The 17,778-nt window shown below is 42.2% G+C and overlaps 2 protein-coding genes across 7 annotated transcripts in view; one reads left to right on the forward strand and one right to left on the reverse strand.

Moving 5' to 3' along the window:
- Positions 1-17,778, reverse strand: part of matn4 (matrilin 4) — a 29,908-nt gene that overhangs the window by 10,000 nt on the left and 2,130 nt on the right. For all 5 annotated transcript variants that reach the window (XM_022748824.1, XM_022748827.1, XM_022748825.1 and 2 more), the window contains exons 2-6: positions 5,688-5,821; positions 3,138-3,313; positions 2,071-2,229; positions 1,575-1,806; positions 33-155 (exon numbers count right to left, since the gene is read on the reverse strand). In XM_022748824.1, coding sequence (XP_022604545.1) covers positions 33-155; positions 1,575-1,806; positions 2,071-2,229; positions 3,138-3,313; positions 5,688-5,769 — 772 coding nt within the window. In that variant the 5' untranslated portion in view covers positions 5,770-5,821. The remainder of the gene's footprint in view (positions 1-32; positions 156-1,574; positions 1,807-2,070; positions 2,230-3,137; positions 3,314-5,687; positions 5,822-17,778) is intronic.
- Positions 13,451-17,778, forward strand: part of LOC111224365 (recombining binding protein suppressor of hairless-like protein) — a 37,860-nt gene continuing 33,532 nt past the window's right edge. Inside the window, exons 1-2 of one of the 2 annotated variants that reach the window (XM_022748828.1) lie at positions 13,451-13,690; positions 14,096-14,239. In XM_022748828.1, the coding sequence (XP_022604549.1) occupies positions 14,203-14,239 (37 nt within the window). In that variant the 5' untranslated portion in view covers positions 13,451-13,690; positions 14,096-14,202. The remainder of the gene's footprint in view (positions 13,691-14,095; positions 14,240-17,778) is intronic. The other variant, XM_022748829.1, reaches the window with a different exon arrangement.

Below are 17,778 nucleotides of genomic sequence, written 5' to 3' on the forward strand. Positions count from 1 at the left end.
TCCCATTGTCAGTATTGTTGTTTATTTTTTACCTGCACACGTTTTCCCGTCGTTGTTCAGAGTGTATCCAGGCAGACAGAGGCAGTGGTAGGAGCCGGGGGAGCTTTCACAGATGTGCTCGCAGCCGTGATCCGACTCCAGACACAGATCCACACCTGCAGCACAGGTGAGGTCAACGTCAGCTTCCATACTGTGACATCAGCTCCAGGACAAGTAGCTGCATTATCAAAACTCCGACATGAACACACTGTTTTCTGACAGACTCTGTGTTTCTGTGGGGGTTTTGTTTCTGAGCTCCTCCCACTGATGGGAAGTAGGCGGGGCTCAGATGAGGCCAATTATCTGAAGACTTTTTTTCTGAATTTAAACTATTTAGTCTTGAATATTTTGATTTGGTCCTAAGACACTGTCAGACTCATGAAAAGAAAAAAGACAAAGCATCAAAATGGATGCAGCAGATCCTGCAGACTACAACACCCACAGTGCAACTGTTCGGTGGAAGATTCGGGTGAGTTATGCTAGTAGCAGCTAATGTAGCCTCGAGCTGCTAACCTCAAGCTGAGATGAGGAGCAAAGTACAACAGGACATCAGTTCTCCCAAAGAACGTGGAATTTCCCTTTAATGTTTTAAAGAAATGCTTCATTTGATTTTGAAGTTTTCAGATGCTTTACTTCCATCAACTCGACAGATTACCAGAACAGCTGTGTCAAGATGAATTATCTTCAGTTAATTATCCAGTACGTTAACTTTTTGGAAACGCATTTTCTCTGAACCCGGTCTGAACCTCGGTTCTTTGTCACAAACCTGTTTTTTTGTATTGATTGCTTAATTTATTTCTTCAAAAACATTTTTAAGACTTTGCCTTTGTTCTTTTCCTTCCACGACTGAGGAAAGCCAGAGATTTTTCCTCAGTCTAGAATAAAATCAGTATGAGGAAATGTTTTGCTCTTAAGGGATTTGAGGCGTCTGTTATTAAAAGTATTAAGTTCTGTGGGGTTAGATGGGCATAGTGATTTTTTTTATTCTGGCTAGACATTAATAGTGTTTTTAATCACATAGAGAATCTAGTGTTGCCCCAGGGGAAGCCAACAGCATGGGACTTCAATTGCAGAGACTTGGCTGCAGGTTTTTACTTGTCTTATGTTGAGGTGACTTCAAATAAAAATAATCCACCAGTGGCGGAAAATGTGAAGGTTTTAATGGAGATTTTTAAAAAATGTGACATCAAATCCATAAAGAATTAATCGTCTCATAGCTCCGGTATTTTATGAGCTTTATTGTTGTCTGTAAAGATGTTTGTGTTCTGTTCTCACATAAAACTCTGAACTGTCTTACAAGAAATAATGTAATAAAACCTGAAATTATACAACTCATCCAAACCAAGTCAAAGTAAACCACGCGCCAAATGCCGTTTCATTTGTCTTAACAGCCACTTTTATAGACATCTAACCGTGTTTTAAAGATCCTGCTCGGACTGAAAAATGCTTTTGGCGAATACAGTAATTAAAATGTCAAAGGTATACTTTGGGTTTTTATAGACAGTGAGGTTATTTCCTTTCCCCCGCAGCCTTACCACAGAGCTTGTCCTGGAACTGCAGTCCAAACTGGTGAATGAGATCGAATGACTCCACCAGGAAGACGTGGTCTTCAAATGGCGGGGACGCCATGGCTCTCAGTGATGTCATATCGGCCCTGGCCACTCCCACAGCGTAGATCTCAATGCCTTTCTCTCTGGCCTCCGCTGCCACCTCGGCCACACGGTCCTGAGGGCGTCCATCTGTCACGATCACGACCACGTTGGGGACCTGAGGGGGAGAAAACCTCATGATCAGAGCCAAGATGAGGTACTGAGACCATTTCAGAGGAAAGAATCCTCATCATTGACTTAAGTGAAATGATATGAACCGTTTCTACATTATGTCACAAAGACGTAAACCGTTGTAGCTGAAGGATGTCAGATCAGGATTCATTCTATGTCTAATTATGTACTAAAACTAATAAAACAGGATTCCTTGTCAAATAACTGATGCATTTTCTAGATCCTGCTGAGACGGTGTGGTCTTTCGTACCTTTGGCCTGTCTCCCCCCTCTGCAGTGAAGGCATTATTCATCACGTATCTGATGGCGAGTCCGGTCATGGTGCCCTGAGCGAGGGGGATGATCTGATTGATGCCTTTCACCATGGTGTCCAGCTTGCTGTGTGTCTTCAGAGAGAACTCGCTGCGGACCTGCAGACAATAAAGGTCAGAGGTGAAACGAAGAGTCAGCAGACAGTATTCAAATCCACTCATCATGTTTATCAGAGCAGAGCCAAGAATTATCACCACTGTCAAAACTGAAAACTGCACAGAGTCAGAGGAGGGAAGAGAAAGAAGTGAGAAGCTACAGACAAACACAATGGTGTGATGTACTTCCTGTCATCACACGGTCCGTTCTTAAAGCTCCAGATTTTCTTCTTCTTCTGTGTTTTATTTGAAGTGTTGATCCATAAGAAGATATATTTGTGGTTTTAAGAACCAAAAACCATCTCAGTGTAGTTTCACATCTCCTCTCTCAGGCTTCTCTCTGGAGCTCTAGTAACAACAGGTCGGTGAGCCAATCAGAAGAGAGGAAGCTCTGAGTCTCTCCTCTGATTGGCTGACTGTTTTCTGAGTGATCCAATAAAAATATAGCAATTTTCAAGTAAACACTCAGAGAAACCAAATCCTGCAAGGTTTGGATGGTGGGTCCAGGTGGGCGGGGCTTGGTGACTGCTTTGTTGTGACATCACAAAGTTCCAGAAGTCCTGACGGCTGGTTTTAAGGCTCAGTTTCTGAATACAGGCTGTGTGCATTTCTCTGTGGACTGAGGCTTTGATACTTTCACAGTATTAATATAGAAGCTAGACCTGATCTATAATCACACTACACATGGACAGAGACCTTTAGGCTGGAGGAGCTTTAAAAAACTCAGCTATAAAGTGTGAAAGCAGCAGTAATTGATCGTTCTGATATAAATTAGAGGTTCATCTTGTCTAAAATTGATTTAACACTTTGTAACTAAACTCTAAACAGAATCAGTAAAAGGAAGGTTTAAGAAGAAGGACAGAATGATGTGGATGACAGATGAAGGTCTGGATATTGTGCGCCTACATTACCTGGCTGGAGTACTGAACCACTCCCACTCTGGTGGCGTTGAGTCCAATATCCAGGGTGTCCAGGATGTCGATCATGAACTTCCTCATGGTCTCAAACTCATGTGGCCTAACGCTGCGGGAGCTGTCGATGAGGAAGACCAGATCCACTGGACCAGACTTACATTTCTGCTCAGGACCTGGAAGGAAGAGAAAGAGCAGAAATTATTGACATCATTTTTTATCAACAAATCCCATGAAAACACCAAAACTAACAAAGAATTGATCATCGTCCCAAAACTGTTGAAAACACACTAGTGAGACACACTGCTGTAGTTTATTTTGACTCCTGCTGCCTCAAATATTCAAATGGAACACCAAATGTAGATTAATACGCCACTGAAAATAGTCCCAAACAGATGCACACTTTACTCCTGTTTAGTTATCATTTGCTAAACACTACAGTGACCAGCTGTTTTTGGACTCTTCATTAGGAACCAATGAGAGCTGAGAGCCAGACTGACACATTAGTGGTCTTAATGTTTGTTGACATTAATAAAATATAGAATAACACTAGTCACATCCTTTATGTTGGAGTAATGAAGTCTTCCTGTCGTGTGTGTGTGTGTGTGTGTGTGTGTGTGTGTGTGTGTGTGTGTGTGTGTGTGTGTGTGTGGTTTTCAGTTTTACATTTGTCTGGAATGAAGCAGCAGCAGAGGTCTTCCTCAGACTGGTGTAACTTTCACATTATTTACCACCTGACCTCAGGTCTCCATGACTTCAGCTGCCACACGGCACCTGGTTTTGTCTTTAATTTCCCGGCATCGCTGTGAACGCACTCTCGAAGTGTAACATCATCTCGGTTCAAAAACACAGTAGTCATGGGTGAGGTATGAAGTGAGCTTGTGTTTGCGGTGTAGCTTTATGAGTTGGGAAAGGATTGTTTGATTTGTGCACATCCAGAATTTCTTCACAAAGGCTAAACTGGGAGTCATAATAGAAGAGGCCGTGTCAGTGAAAGCAGACATGGGATTGTTGTGGATCTTTAGTTTCAAACAGACATGAGCAGTGGCTGGTTTTTAACGTCTTATAAATATGTCTACTACATTGTCTGGTCATATAAATCATGTCAACCTTCAGCTGCAGACATAATGAAAACCATATCCAAATGTTTAGGTCTGATATGTCCCAAAACGTTAATGCCATTAAAGATTATATAGACAAGATTTTAAACATTAATACAGCAACAGAGAAGTTATATATATTTTCTATATAAAGATAAAGTGGAGTAATGACGTCCTGAGCAGAGAACAAAGCCACACCCCTTCTGTGTGTGTCGTAATCTGAGCTTCTCTTGTCTTTGTTTTGGTTTCCTGGACAGCTGTGTGTGCATGTTAGTGCACGTACGTGTGCATGTTAGTGCGTGTGAATCCTGTCCTGTCAAACCATTGGTCCTCCCCACATTTCAGGGACTGCCCACACATGAGATGGCACAGTGCAGTACGCAGCGTTCAGGTGAAAGCGACCTTTCAGAATTTCCTCCACTGAAGAAGAAACTACATTTTCATCTAAAAAGGCCTCCGACAAAGAAAGAGCAGAGACCAGAGCAGAGGCGGACTGGACATGGGGACTACTGGCTCAAATCCTGGTCAGTGGACCGTCAAACATTCATAAAAATTTTTACCGGCTCCATCAGTGTCACTCATGCGGCCGGTCCCAGTGGATCAATCCAAGGCTGAATTTCTTTCCCAGTCTGACCATGGAGCCAATATTGGTCTGGTTTCCTGAGATGGAGAACTGTATGAACTACTTAAGGGTCCAGCTTTACTCAGAACTGGTTCTTCTTCTCCTCCATGTGTAAGTATCTTGACGGCTACATGTCTGTTTTCATTAGTGCCCAGTTCGATAATTTCCTGTTACCCAGGAAAATGTTCAGCAAATGTTGCTATCGCTAGTTGGCTAACTGTCAGCATTGATGTGGAGCATATCACAGCAGTGCTAGCGTGGGCTTGTTGTGTCTCGTGTTCACAGTGTAACTTAATTCAGTTGAGCTTCTTGTTGTGTCACTTTCACTGTCCTCCGTCACACTGAGAATAAGAAGGGAGGGGGAAGCAGGAGGTGTGGCTGATGAAGCATTTGTTTTGGTCTGAAATGCTGGTGTTCTTGTGCGACATCTTGAGGCAATGACGATCGTCTACAGAACCTTAAAGTAAAGTCAGGATTCACATGCTGGTGAAGAGTCCTGTGCGGTGCCCATGGTGGTGGTCTCAAAGTTTCTGAAAGCTCAGTTTGTGAATTTGTGATGTACACTGAAATTTGTAAAAATGCACCCAAGGACTTTTTTTCTGTTGTCTACTATTTCTTATTCTGAAAAAATTACAATGAAATGCACAAAGTACAAAGTTTTTACAGATGAAAAACGGGCAAAGTTCATTTATGTTCTCTAAAGCATTTCAAATGCTGTTTGCTCAATTTCATGATTTCCATTTGAAGGAAGCACTTGTGCCCCATTTGAGAGGAAGAGAGTAAAAAAAACAGTCTTTCTTTTGTCTTTAACATTATCAGGAGACTGACCTGCTTTTGGCCTGGCGGCGGCGAGGACTGCCAGGGTCAGCAGAATGAATCCACTCAGTGCTCTGAGCTGTCTCATCTTCATCCTGATGATACTGATCTAGCAGACAGGCTGGACTCGGCTGGAGCTGGAATAACTGTAAAGGGGAGGGGTGATGGGTGATATGGAGGGAAAGCAGAGAGAAACGCAGAGGGGGTTATTTGTGGTAACATGGAGTGAGAATTATGACGCATTTTGGCTGATTCTACTTATTTTGCTTCATCAGTTAATGTCGGGACTGAACAGAATCCAAGGTGTTTTGAGGGATGACACTATCATGTTTGAGTTTGGAGAAAAAAGCACAAAATGACATTTGTTCACAAGTGAGAGCGCCCTCTAGTGGCTGTGGGAATTGTGAATCTTGTCCATCGAGAGAAGAAGAAGAAATCAGGTGACACTGTCGTAGAGCCACAAAGTCTGCACAGGAAGGAGGACAAGGTGAATGGATGAGTCAACAAAATGTAGGACCTGCTCTTTGCTTCCTGTTGTCAGTGATGGTTTCTTTTAATTACAACCTTGATTGTTCCTCAACAGTAACCAAGTAGTTATTTTAACCCAAACTGTGATTTTTCTGTAACCTGACCGAGTCAGTTTTGCACCTACACTTCTTCAAATGTTAACCACAGCGCTGTCGGATCAGAAAGTCCGCAGCATCTTTTACAGTGGAAAAGAAAAACCAGCTAACCCTCGCTGACATCTGTATTCGTAACAGTTTTGGAAAGGCACCAACCGATTTCATCAGAAAACTCTGTGTCGTTCCAGAAGAAAAATCACAAGTGATTTGTTTTTGTGATTTGTACTGTCGTGTCAGTCTGATGTGAATTTACCGCTGTTTCTACCATCACCTGGGTTCTACACACTCTAATTGCTCATCTCAGTGTAGAAACACCAGTAAAGTCCTAGTCTGTGTGTGTGTGTGTTTGTAAAGTGATCATAATGACGATGACGAGTGTGTTGCAGTGGGAAATTCCAGTCCTGCCCAGTCGTAAAACACTTGGCTACAAACACCTGGATAAGTTGCACAGCAGTTTCTGCTAATAGAAGGCTGTGGACAAACACGCACGTTCGTAATCTGCCTGCGTCTGTCAGTGTCCCTGAAGGCTGTCAGCTCCACCAGCAGCAGCTGGGGGATAATGATAATGTCTGGGAAGTGTTTGCGTTCAGGGCACTTGGTCAATTCAAACAGGCAGCATGAAAGCCACCTCTCTGTCTTTAGGTCCATAGAGAGGGGTCCTTCAGGGGCTTATCTGTCTGACCGGCAGCCAGAGCCTGTGGTTCAGGTCCTGGTCTGAGCAATGAGTCACCAGATAAAGCACAAAGGCTCTTTTCTCTGTTTGTGTCTCTGTTTGTCTCGTCTCGGTCGTCCTTCGTGGCTCTTGCCCTCTCTCTCTCATCTCTCGCCCGTGTCTTCGGGAACATCCCTGTGGTGGATCGAAGGTCAGCCAAACATTTGGAGCACATTATTCTGGCTTTTACGTTTTCAAGAATGCTCTGCGGAAATGCCTTCCACATTTTGGCAATGACCTGGAGGGACTGCACTGTCCACGGTCTGAACCTCAGTCAAAGGTCCCAAGTAACACACACTCTCCTCATCACTTACTCTACAGCTTCTTATTCCTTTCTACTTGTTCGGATCTTTAGATTCCACTTTGTTGAATATCTCGTTCTGCTGTCACTGTAACTGAATTTACCCTCAGGTCTCACTGTTTCACATCATCTCATCATAATTAACAACTCTGCCTCCTTCACATGAACACACCTGTAACTGGACAGGTAAACCCAGAGTTAACAGAGCCAGCTTCATGATGCAGGTAATCCAGGGCGGCTGATGTTAGGTTCAGTGAAGCCAGAAAACCCCAAGAGAGCCGGACTAAGACGAACTGGACTAACCTTGATCTTAACCATTATCCTAACAGGTGGAAACTGCACCTGAAGCTGTTCTCCCAGCAGATGATATTCCCTGATTCATAAAGTCCGTCAGGACTGAAGTCGGAGAGATCGATCAGGTAAGACGTGATCCAGACACTTAGTTGGACAAAGTTACGGTCGCGTGAACCAAGACCAGAACAAAACTGACTTGTTGTTGACTTGTGACTTGTATCTACTGACTCTGATGTGTTTAAGTATCCTGCCATCTGTCCCTTACGCAACAAACTCTGTTGTCAAAGCATTGTCCCAGTTCATTTCTGACTCCAAAAGAACATCCCCAGTCTGTGTCCTATCGTCCTCAAAGGCACCAAACCCTAAAATCCCTGTTACACTGTTCACACCGGACTGAGTGATACCAGCTGATTGTGTCTTGAGAGAAAACAGGTGAGAACTGAACATTATGTCATACATCCAGTGGTTTGTATGAATTCAGGCCTTCACCACAGTTCTGATGATGGTCCAACATTTTCTGATTTCAGAGATCCCTTCATTATAAAGTCTCCTGCAGACAGGATGATGAAACCAACACTAAGACCAGCTCCTCACCGAGGAGAGGGCAGAACCAACAGGACTTCACCCTCCGTGTGTTTTTGTTCATTTATTCTCATAAGAATTAGTTTTACACCTGCAAACACCTACGCACACTCCTGCATGATGTGGAAGGTCTCCTGTCTGATGTCGGCTGTAAAAGAGCGGGAGGAGAGGAAGGGAAGGAGTGAGAGAACGAGACAGACGAGCAGAACGACAGGAGACACGTTTTCAAACCGAATGAAAGAAAAAAGCAAAAAAAATGCCAAAGCACAAGGTAAGTCCTGTTTGCTCAGTGGTCACTTTATTAGGTACAATACAACAGCCCTGCCATTACACCTGTCTTTACAAAGCTCATAGTTAAAGGTGGTGTTGTACTGGACTACATTATACTGAGAGGTGTTTCTATTGTTCTGTCCTCCCTGTTTACAAACATGAGGGGGTCAGAATATTAGGAACACCTCTGAATATAACACAGTCCAGTACAACACCATCACTGACTCTGAGCTCAATGCTAAAACATAGAAGTGAATGAACACCTCTATGACTGTGTCAGAAAACTGAACATTATCAGCATCATAGAAGTCGACTTCATGACACAACAGTTGTGTTGGATGGTATTAGATTGTACAGGTGTCCCTAATAAAGTGAACACTGAGTGTTTTATTGCACAGGCCACAAGTGTGAGAAAGAAAAGGATGATGTTTGAAATGAAAACACACCAAAGTTTATCTGAACACACAGAGGAGGTCTGTGTGTGTGTGTGTGTGTGTGTGTGTGTGTGTGTGTGTGTGTGTGTGTGTGTGTGTGTGGGACAAAGACCCCTCAGTGTAACTTTCTATAACTTAACGGCAGCAGCCAACACCCCCACATCCAGCCCTAAAACCCCCTTCCTGTCTCCTCACCGTGCACTCACTTAACAACAATCTACTACAATCCTGCTGGTGCTCTGCACGTGCACCACACACACACACACACACACACACACACACACACACACACACACACATCACTGCTCCCCCTCAGCGGGGCCACAGACCCACATATGTTCTATAATTACCCACAAAGAGAATCATTCAGCTCAGATCTAATATTTTCTCGTTAAGCGTCTCATTGAGTGGACGTGGTGACGGCTGCGTCTCGTCTGTTAACAGCGTGTGTCTTAAATATAGAAGTGGAGCTCCTATTTCCTTCAGTTAACACTCACAACAAATTAAAACTGCGTCTGCCCCCTCGCCATCTTTCAGAATAGAGTTGGTTAAGAGAACAACACATTTTGTTGTGTAACTACTACCTGAAATTATAGAGTAATAAAGTGAGTGACCTTATGACTTGTGTCCAATCTGAGAGAAAATGTTCATTAAATGTAAATCGCAGCAGCTGAATTCCTGTCAGGAGCCGTTTGATGCCACATACTGGAGTGTAAACGGACCACACAGTTTACAGAGCTGCTTGTTAAAAAGGAGTCAAAGAGCGGCGGCAGCTGTTGACGTTGGCATGAGTGTGAGATTACCGCGACAAACGAAACTGTGGCTGTTTCTTAAAAGGTCTTTTCAAGTCCAGGCAGTAAAAAATAACCCACTGGATTTCCTCCCGTCTGATTTGTGCTGCAGCAGAGATTCAGGAGGGTAAAAGGTCAAACTAAAAAATCAGCTTTATAGTCACTTTCCAGCTCCGCACGGCCCTCAGCTCCTAATGCCCAGTCACACCAGCGGGACTGTCTGACTGGTGGAAGAAGTAAAACCATTTTGTAAAAATAATAAAAAGTATTATAATTTGAATGTACTTAATGTATCATGAGTAAAAGTACTCGCTGGGCAGAATGGAGCTGTAGAGTTTATTTTAACTACTTCATAATGTTGGGTAGTTTAATCCGTCTTCATGCGTCGTATTTTAAAATCTTAAACAGTAAATAGTAACTAGTTACTCCAGATGTCAGATTAATGTAGTAAAAAGTAAAATATCTCCCTCTGTAATGAAGCAGAAGTAGTAGAAGTACCTCTAATCTCTACTTAAGCACGTGCTTCAGTAAAAGTACTTAGTTACTTTCTGCTGCTGCGTTCGTCTGGAAGACATCATGAAGTTCTGGGTCCAGTTCCAGGACATTTCTAAAGACATCTGTCCTCCCCCTCACCCTGAGACTCGTTTAGACTTTGGCCTGCAGTTTTTTTAAAATGGTCTTCGTCCTGATAAATTTCGTTAATCTGAACGATATAGTGCACAGAGGATCAATATTCACTTCATTACAGAAAGAAGGATGGGAGGGAAGGGAAAAGACAGATGTTGGTTCTTGGCCTCTCTGCAGTGATCACAGTTCAGTGTGTATTCAATCAAAGAGGCAGCGGCTTAAACAGCAGCACATATCAGGCCTGGAGTTCCTGTTAGTGCTGCCCCCTAGGGAGCGGGACATGTTAATGCATTGTCCAGATTTCCTCTGCGCCGGCTCCGGATGTTCACTCAAACCTCCGTCAGCGCAGAGGAGTAACTCTCAGCTGACCCCGGCATCTCCCTGCGGCTCCTGCACAACAGATCCAACTGTTACAGACGGTTTCAGCTGCAGCGGCTGAGATGCAACAACTCATCTGATTTATCATCTCGATCCAGTGGGAGGAGATCAGGGCTGATTATTGAATATTCTGATTATCAATTAACCCTCTGATTATTTTATCAAATTATAGTTTTGTAGTTAGTTTCTCAGAATCCAAAGTGACATTTTCAAAATCAGATATATTCATTTCATTATTACATATGGCAAAGAAAAGCAGCAAACGCCGCGTTTAAGAAATTTAAATTTAGAGAATTTTTGGCATTTTTGACTGTAAAAATTACCCAAATTATTAATGATTATCAAAATAGTCAATCAACTAATCAATTAGTTAAATTTTCAGCTTCTGAGGAGATCATCCCATCCCTCTGTATTTGTCCCGTTTACCTAAATAAAATTCTGGAGTCATGTTTGATCACGTCTCCTAAGCAGCTGTGAGTGATGTGGAGCTGCTCTGTGCTGTTCGACTGTTTCTCATTTTAAGCCAAAAAAGTTAGACACCTTACCTCCAGGTTAACTCAAGTCTTAAGACCAACGTTACCGTGGTAACTACCAATGACACCGACCAGTAGCACCCAACAACAAAAAAACAGGAAAACATGACTCATAATTTATGGTTTTCTAACATTGTTATGGAGAGAGCAAAGAGAAGGGAAAGAATTTTTAGAGGCCTCAGAAATTTCTTTTTTTCTTTTTTGATGGTCAAGAATTAAACTGCTTTGTGCAACAGATGAATTTAGACTCTGTAGTCTGAAGTATTTGTTATATCTAAGACACAGTCAGTGTCAGATAAAGTAACAAGTAAACAGAAATCAAAACCTCTTCTACAAACTGTATTTGCAGTTAAGTTTATGTGGAAAGTTTCCTCAGGTTTCCGTCTTTCCCAGGAACCTAAATTTAATATGCAATAAGAATAATACATTTGGAGGTTTGTGTGGGCAGAGGTAGAGACATAAACATATTTCAATCAAAACACAAATTATTCTTCAGCTTTGTTTGGATCACAACTCGTTTCCATCGCTGCTCCATTGAGTTTGACTGATGTGACATTAAATAGTTCCTCTGGCGTCTGATATCAGCTGAAACAAACCCAATCTCTTTCACAGAATACCTGAGTAGGCCTCAATGTCAACACTGGTCAAAGCTGGTAATAAACAACAGGAGCTGCAACACTATCAAGTATGTGTTTTTGGAAAGGTCACTGTGGCTGTTACTTCGTCTCCCTGCTGACTGATAGAAAACACAGGCGTCGTGTTGAGTCCTGCTGTTAGTTTTCATCAGGTTGTAATGTTTTTAGCAGCGTCTGTCACTGACTGTGACACACAGACGCTGCAGGACACGTCAGCCTGCAGGATAAAGGTGGTTGGGGGTAAACATGACTTTTTGTTTCTCTGAGGGAACAAACCTTGAGCCTCTGAAATAGAGGGTTGGGTTATAGTTCCCCTTCTTCCTCAGCTGCTGTTTTACTAGAGCTGTTTAAAAATCCCATTGTGGGAAATATGTTTATTCTCTTTCTTGCTGAGAGTTAGATGAGAAGATAGAGACTACTCTCATATCTGTCCCTTCAATATGAAGCTACAGCCTGCAGCCGGTTAGCTTAGCTTAGCATAAAGACTGGAAACAGGGGGAAATAGCTAGCGTGGCTCTGTCCAAAGGTAATAAAACAAACATGTCTCATTTCTTTAAACTGAAGTGTGAAGATTCATCTTTACTGCACAGACAAGAGAATCAAAGCGTATTCAACCAAAAGACTTTCTTTAAAGTGATACTACATCACTTTTGAAAGAAGAAATAACAAATTCTTTATTTTACATATGAAAAGTTGAATTTATAATCAATAAAACGCTGCTTGGTTCAAATGAATCCACTCAGCAGTTTGGCTGCTACAACATTATCTGGTCTGGTATCACCAGTAGCGTGTGGCGGCTCATGCTAGTTAAGATTAGCAACCTTCAGGTAGATATTGATGTGCGACTGACGTGACTGACTTCATGACTGTTCTCTGCTTGTGCCATCGTTGTGCTACATTTAGGAATTTCCACTTGTTGAGTCAAATTACTGGTTGGACATAAATATAAAAGTGAGACAGTCCAGGTGAAAACTGGTGAAGACTGTGTGGTTTCATTCCTTGTCAGTGTCAGGATGTTTAGAAATAAACATGAGAATTATATGATACCATATTAACATTAGCCTTATTTACATTAACTACAGTATACTGATTAATGTGCTTGTTTTTGCAGGATCTTGCATTAAAAACAAAGCTGTCAATCAGCTGGTAGCAGGTATTCTGAATGTGGCTATAAATAAAGTGTCATTAAAGGTGTCATGATTTTCTTACAGCTTGTATTTTTGCACGTTTATAGTCGGGAAAGTTTCCTGTAAGATAAGAATAAACAACAAGCTTTGCATTTTAGACCAATCAGATAAGTTGATGGAAACAAAATGTTTCAGAAATGTTCAAATAAAACACAGTCACCTGCACATATCTGCAGTGTTTGCTGAAGAAAAAAGGTGTGTGTGAGAAACCTGCAGTCCAGCAACAGGTGATTATCTCCTTATCCACACACACACACACACACACACACACACACCAAGACCAGTGGTCAGATAACAGATCCGGGATGGAGTACAAACATGTACACGCATGCAGACACACACACACACACACACACACACATAAATATCTTTTCCACACAAGCCTCAGTTACTGTAGATTGACTGTAAGCTGCAGTGGAAGCTTTGTGCTCTGGTGAAGGTGATTAACTGACAGACATTTGACATGTTGTAACTAAGCTGACTTTCACAGTTGAACTAAGTGAGGATGATGAGACTGTCTGAGAAGTAACTGCAGCGTTGCAGAATATGGATCATCTGGATGGATAGAACCTGAAGCTGCAGCACAGAATGAGAAGAACAACAGGAGGATCTTAACCAGGAAGCTACAGGACAACAACGTGATTTCAGGTCAGCGTCATCAAACAACAACGAACAGAACAATTATTATTTGTTTATATTAATTGTCTTGTTATTGTCAGACTGTGCAAGTGAAAATGACTGAGGCTTGATTCATAGTCTGGAGTGTTTTTAAATCCTGTTCTCCTTCTCACGGTCTGTTTCTGGGTCTGAGAGTCAGAAACTTTTGTTTGTGGATGAGTTTACACAGATAGTAAACTCAGCAGCAGGAGAACGTCTGATTTCAACAGACCATCAAGCTGCAACACAAAGCCAAGTTGATGTCAAGTCAACAGCTGCCTGAACTGAATTACAAAGCTCTCAGACTCGGTGCTGGACACTGGAGGCATTGTTTTATTCCCTCATGATAATAATATCTGAAGATTGTGCCTTTTGTTTGTTGCTCATGATACAAAGAGCTCTTTCAGAGTCAACAATGAAGTTATCTTAAACTGTTGTGAAAGCAGAGCGACCATGGATCTGAGAAACGCCCCCTCCTGAAATCAGCAGAGGCCACACCCATCATGGATGAGTCTGACTTTATGCACGAAGGCGGGAAAGGTGAGCAAGAGATCATTAAACTTCAGTGTGTGGATGTTTCTTGTTGTGACTCCATCAACCTATAGTCTCAGTGTATCTGCTAAACAGTGAAACATCAATGAATGCCACATTTCTACATTAGTCCGAAAACAAACAAAATATTAGTAGTAAAATAAAAGTTTGATTCAAATGCAAAACGGCCACAGTGACTAAAGGTAAATTCATGTTTGAGTCCTGGGACATGACGCAGTATCCAGTCAGTCTCACAAAAAGAAAGTGATTCAGTACGGAGAATATTTATTGATGCCAACTACAATGATTCAAACACAGGTGTTATCTCTCGTCTTTGTAAAGGCCTTATGAAGGAAAGAGAGGACAACCTCTCAAAATAAAATGAGGATAAGACGTGTGTAAACTCCAGTGGAAATGCACCAACTCTCTGGTGTGGCGGGAGTTCAGGTGGAAATGTATTATTTGTTTCTGTATTAAACCAAAACAGAAACCACATTTTACAGGACGGGAGGCCAAGTGCTGGAGACAGTGTGGATTCCAGGGAGCAAACCACTGGTGTATATTTTGGGACTGTTTCACAAAGCACTAGAAAGTATATTTGACACTTATCTGCGATTTTACAACTATTTTACGAATTGTTGATTTTCAGGCAAGAAGATCAGATAAATATATTTTTGGTGTTTTGATTTCTGCGCTCACAAGGTGCTGGTTACTTCCTGAACCCCCAACGATACAGGAGAGGATAGATGTAGTAAATTACATTAATGTCATGGAAAAGATTATTTTCTCTGCGTCAAAACTGAATTTATAAAGTAGATCAAATATGTAATAAGGCCCTTAAGGGAAGTTTTGAATGATTGATCCTCTAATGTTATTTTACTCTGACCTCATTGTTTATTTTAGTTTATTTAGTTTTATTATATTTTCTTCAGACATACTTTCCATGTTTATGTGTGCACACTTTAACCCTCCCAAAGTACAAAGTTCTTACATCTTGAAAAACGGCAGAGGAAAGTAAAGTGACTTCTCCTGATGTGTGTTTTGTAATATAATCTGCTGCCCCCAAAATAAAGAATTTTAAAAAAGCTAAAGAAAGCGAATTTACACACAAAATAAAGATTTCTCTAAATTGATGTTTCGAAAATGTCCATACTCACTGGATGTCATTGTCCTGGTAGAATATATATATGATTCTCGGTCCACATTAACTCTTCTATAGGAAAGACAGTCTGACTGTGGTTTAATATAAAACCCTAAAACTAAGAATTAGATGTTTCCATGCTTCAGAACTATAAACTAAAAGATGCTTAAATGTAATAAACATAAACCTCTGTTCAGCCCTTCACATGTAACAGCCTACGTGCAGTTATATCTTATTTACTTTTTTACACATTCTATCAATCATCTGACTCGTGACCCCTGATAACCATCCCGTGACCTCCTGCCGGGGTCGTGACCCTGAGGTTGAGAAGCGGTGACAGATGACAGATATTTGACCCCGGCTGATGGAAGGTTTCTGTCTCAGTTTGTCGGAGGGAGGGTGACAGCAGCGGCGTTTCTCTATAACTGATGATGATGAGGTTTGTTGAGTGTCTCGCACTGACTGACTGCAAGTGTTTTCTGTTTGTTTCTTCGTGGTATGTTTGGCTCTGTTTATTTGGAATATTTGGAGTTCTTGTCTCTTGGCAGAGAAGCAGTCTCCACTGCTGTTGTTGTTGTTGTATTAAGTCGGTATGTTTGTGTTCTGCTGACAACACGCTCCTTTTAAACTGACCATTTCCTGGTGGTTGGATCAGATTCCGTCGGTCCCACCGAGCACATGTGCTTTTCTTCCTGCAGGTCGTTCTACCGCACACTGCTATGACTCTGTTACACAGTCAAGCTCCACCAAACCACTGTCAACAAGAAGTGTTTGGTGCTGCCAAATCTGTGGACCACAGGTTGCCAACCAGGTGGTCGGGAAAAGGGCTCAGGGCTTTGCTAGATAAATCTGAGGGGTTGTAAGGTGGTTAAATGACAGCAGGGTATGAAAATGGTGTTTCTGCTGCTCAGATGTTTGTCTAATGTAGATGGTCAGTGCACAACTAATGGATCAATTTCCATGAGATGTCGTTCAGACATTTATCTCCTCAGAGGAATGAATCCTGCTGATGTTGGTGATCCTCTGACTTTTGGTCTAGTGCCACCAGCAGGTCAAAGTTTTCACTCGTCCAGTGAAATATCTCAACATCAGCTAGATGATGGAGTTTTGCATGGAACTGTGGTTCATACATTCATGTTCCCCTGAGGATGAATTGTAATCACTTTCGTGATCTCTTAACATTTCCTCTAGCGCCACTCTGACACTTCAGTTTATGTCAAATACCTGCAAAACTAATGAGCCTCAGCTGTATTTTGTATTTAGTGCTAATTAGCAAATGTTAGCATGATAACCATAGACTGTAACTAAGTGGTTTTGAAGCTCAGAGTGAGCTGCTCCACCGTTGCCAGCTTGGCACTACCTGACTCCGCCCCTAACTCCCAGCTAATTAAAAATGGGCAAAGAGGAGGGGCGATTGTGGAGCTGAGACTTCTGTGAATACTGCTTTGTGGCAAACATACGCTCGCCCACCTGTCACTCAAAGAGGCCACGCCCTCAATTCTCCATAGCTTTAGTCCTTAATAAAATGTAAACAGGTGAGTTATATGAACAGTTAACTATAGAGACCAAAACAGTTTTTGTACCAGGCTGTAAACATGTTTATTTCTGCTGTAAAGTTGGACATTTTAACATGGGAGTCTATGGGGACTGACTCACTGTTGGAGCCAGACTCTAGTGGTCGTTAGAGGAACTGCAGCTTCTGGTTTCTTCACTGTTCATTTTTGATGCTTGATGTTAATGCCCTAAACTGAGATGGTGAACATTTTACTTGTTAACATCAGCATGTTAGCATTGTCTTGTTTTCTCATTAATGCTGCACAATTTTACCTCTTCAGTGCTTTAAAGGTGTTCAGATTAAACTGAGATGGAATAATAACTCTGATCTCAACATGACACATTCACACTGTGGTGATGGGTCACAGGAACTTCTTAAGTTTGACTGGTCCGTTTGTATTCTGCTCTAACTTTGTGATTTCCTCACTTCCTGTGACTGAAGACGGCCCTCGGTCTCATGTTGGAGGGAAAACAAACCCTGAGATTAAAGCAACAGGTAGCAAGAGCAGGAGGCAGGTAGGTGAGGAAGTATGAGTTACATATAGAGTGTAAGTTTCTCTGTGAGTTTGATCGACAGCTCGAATTCACACTGAGATGAAACACGTGAGGTCTGCGGTTCAGAGATTAGAGAGAGCGAGAGCGAGCGACAGGGATGGAGACCACATGTTCACACAGACTGAGGCAACAAACTGAAGGAGGTGAAGAGAAACAGACTGGATGGAGAGAGAGGAGGAGATGTGTGCAGTGAGACGGGTGGTGAGACGGGCAGAGGGCCTGTGGTCGGTACTGGAGGTGGTTCGGGTTTTGAGTGACAGCTGCAGCCCATACTGAGATGAACACACAGCACTTCTTG

Source organism: Seriola dumerili, unplaced genomic scaffold (genome assembly GCF_002260705.1).
Source record: "Seriola dumerili isolate Sdu_G_001 unplaced genomic scaffold, Sdu_1.0 BDQW01000133.1, whole genome shotgun sequence".
NCBI classification, from domain to species: domain Eukaryota; kingdom Metazoa; phylum Chordata; class Actinopteri; order Carangiformes; family Carangidae; genus Seriola; species Seriola dumerili.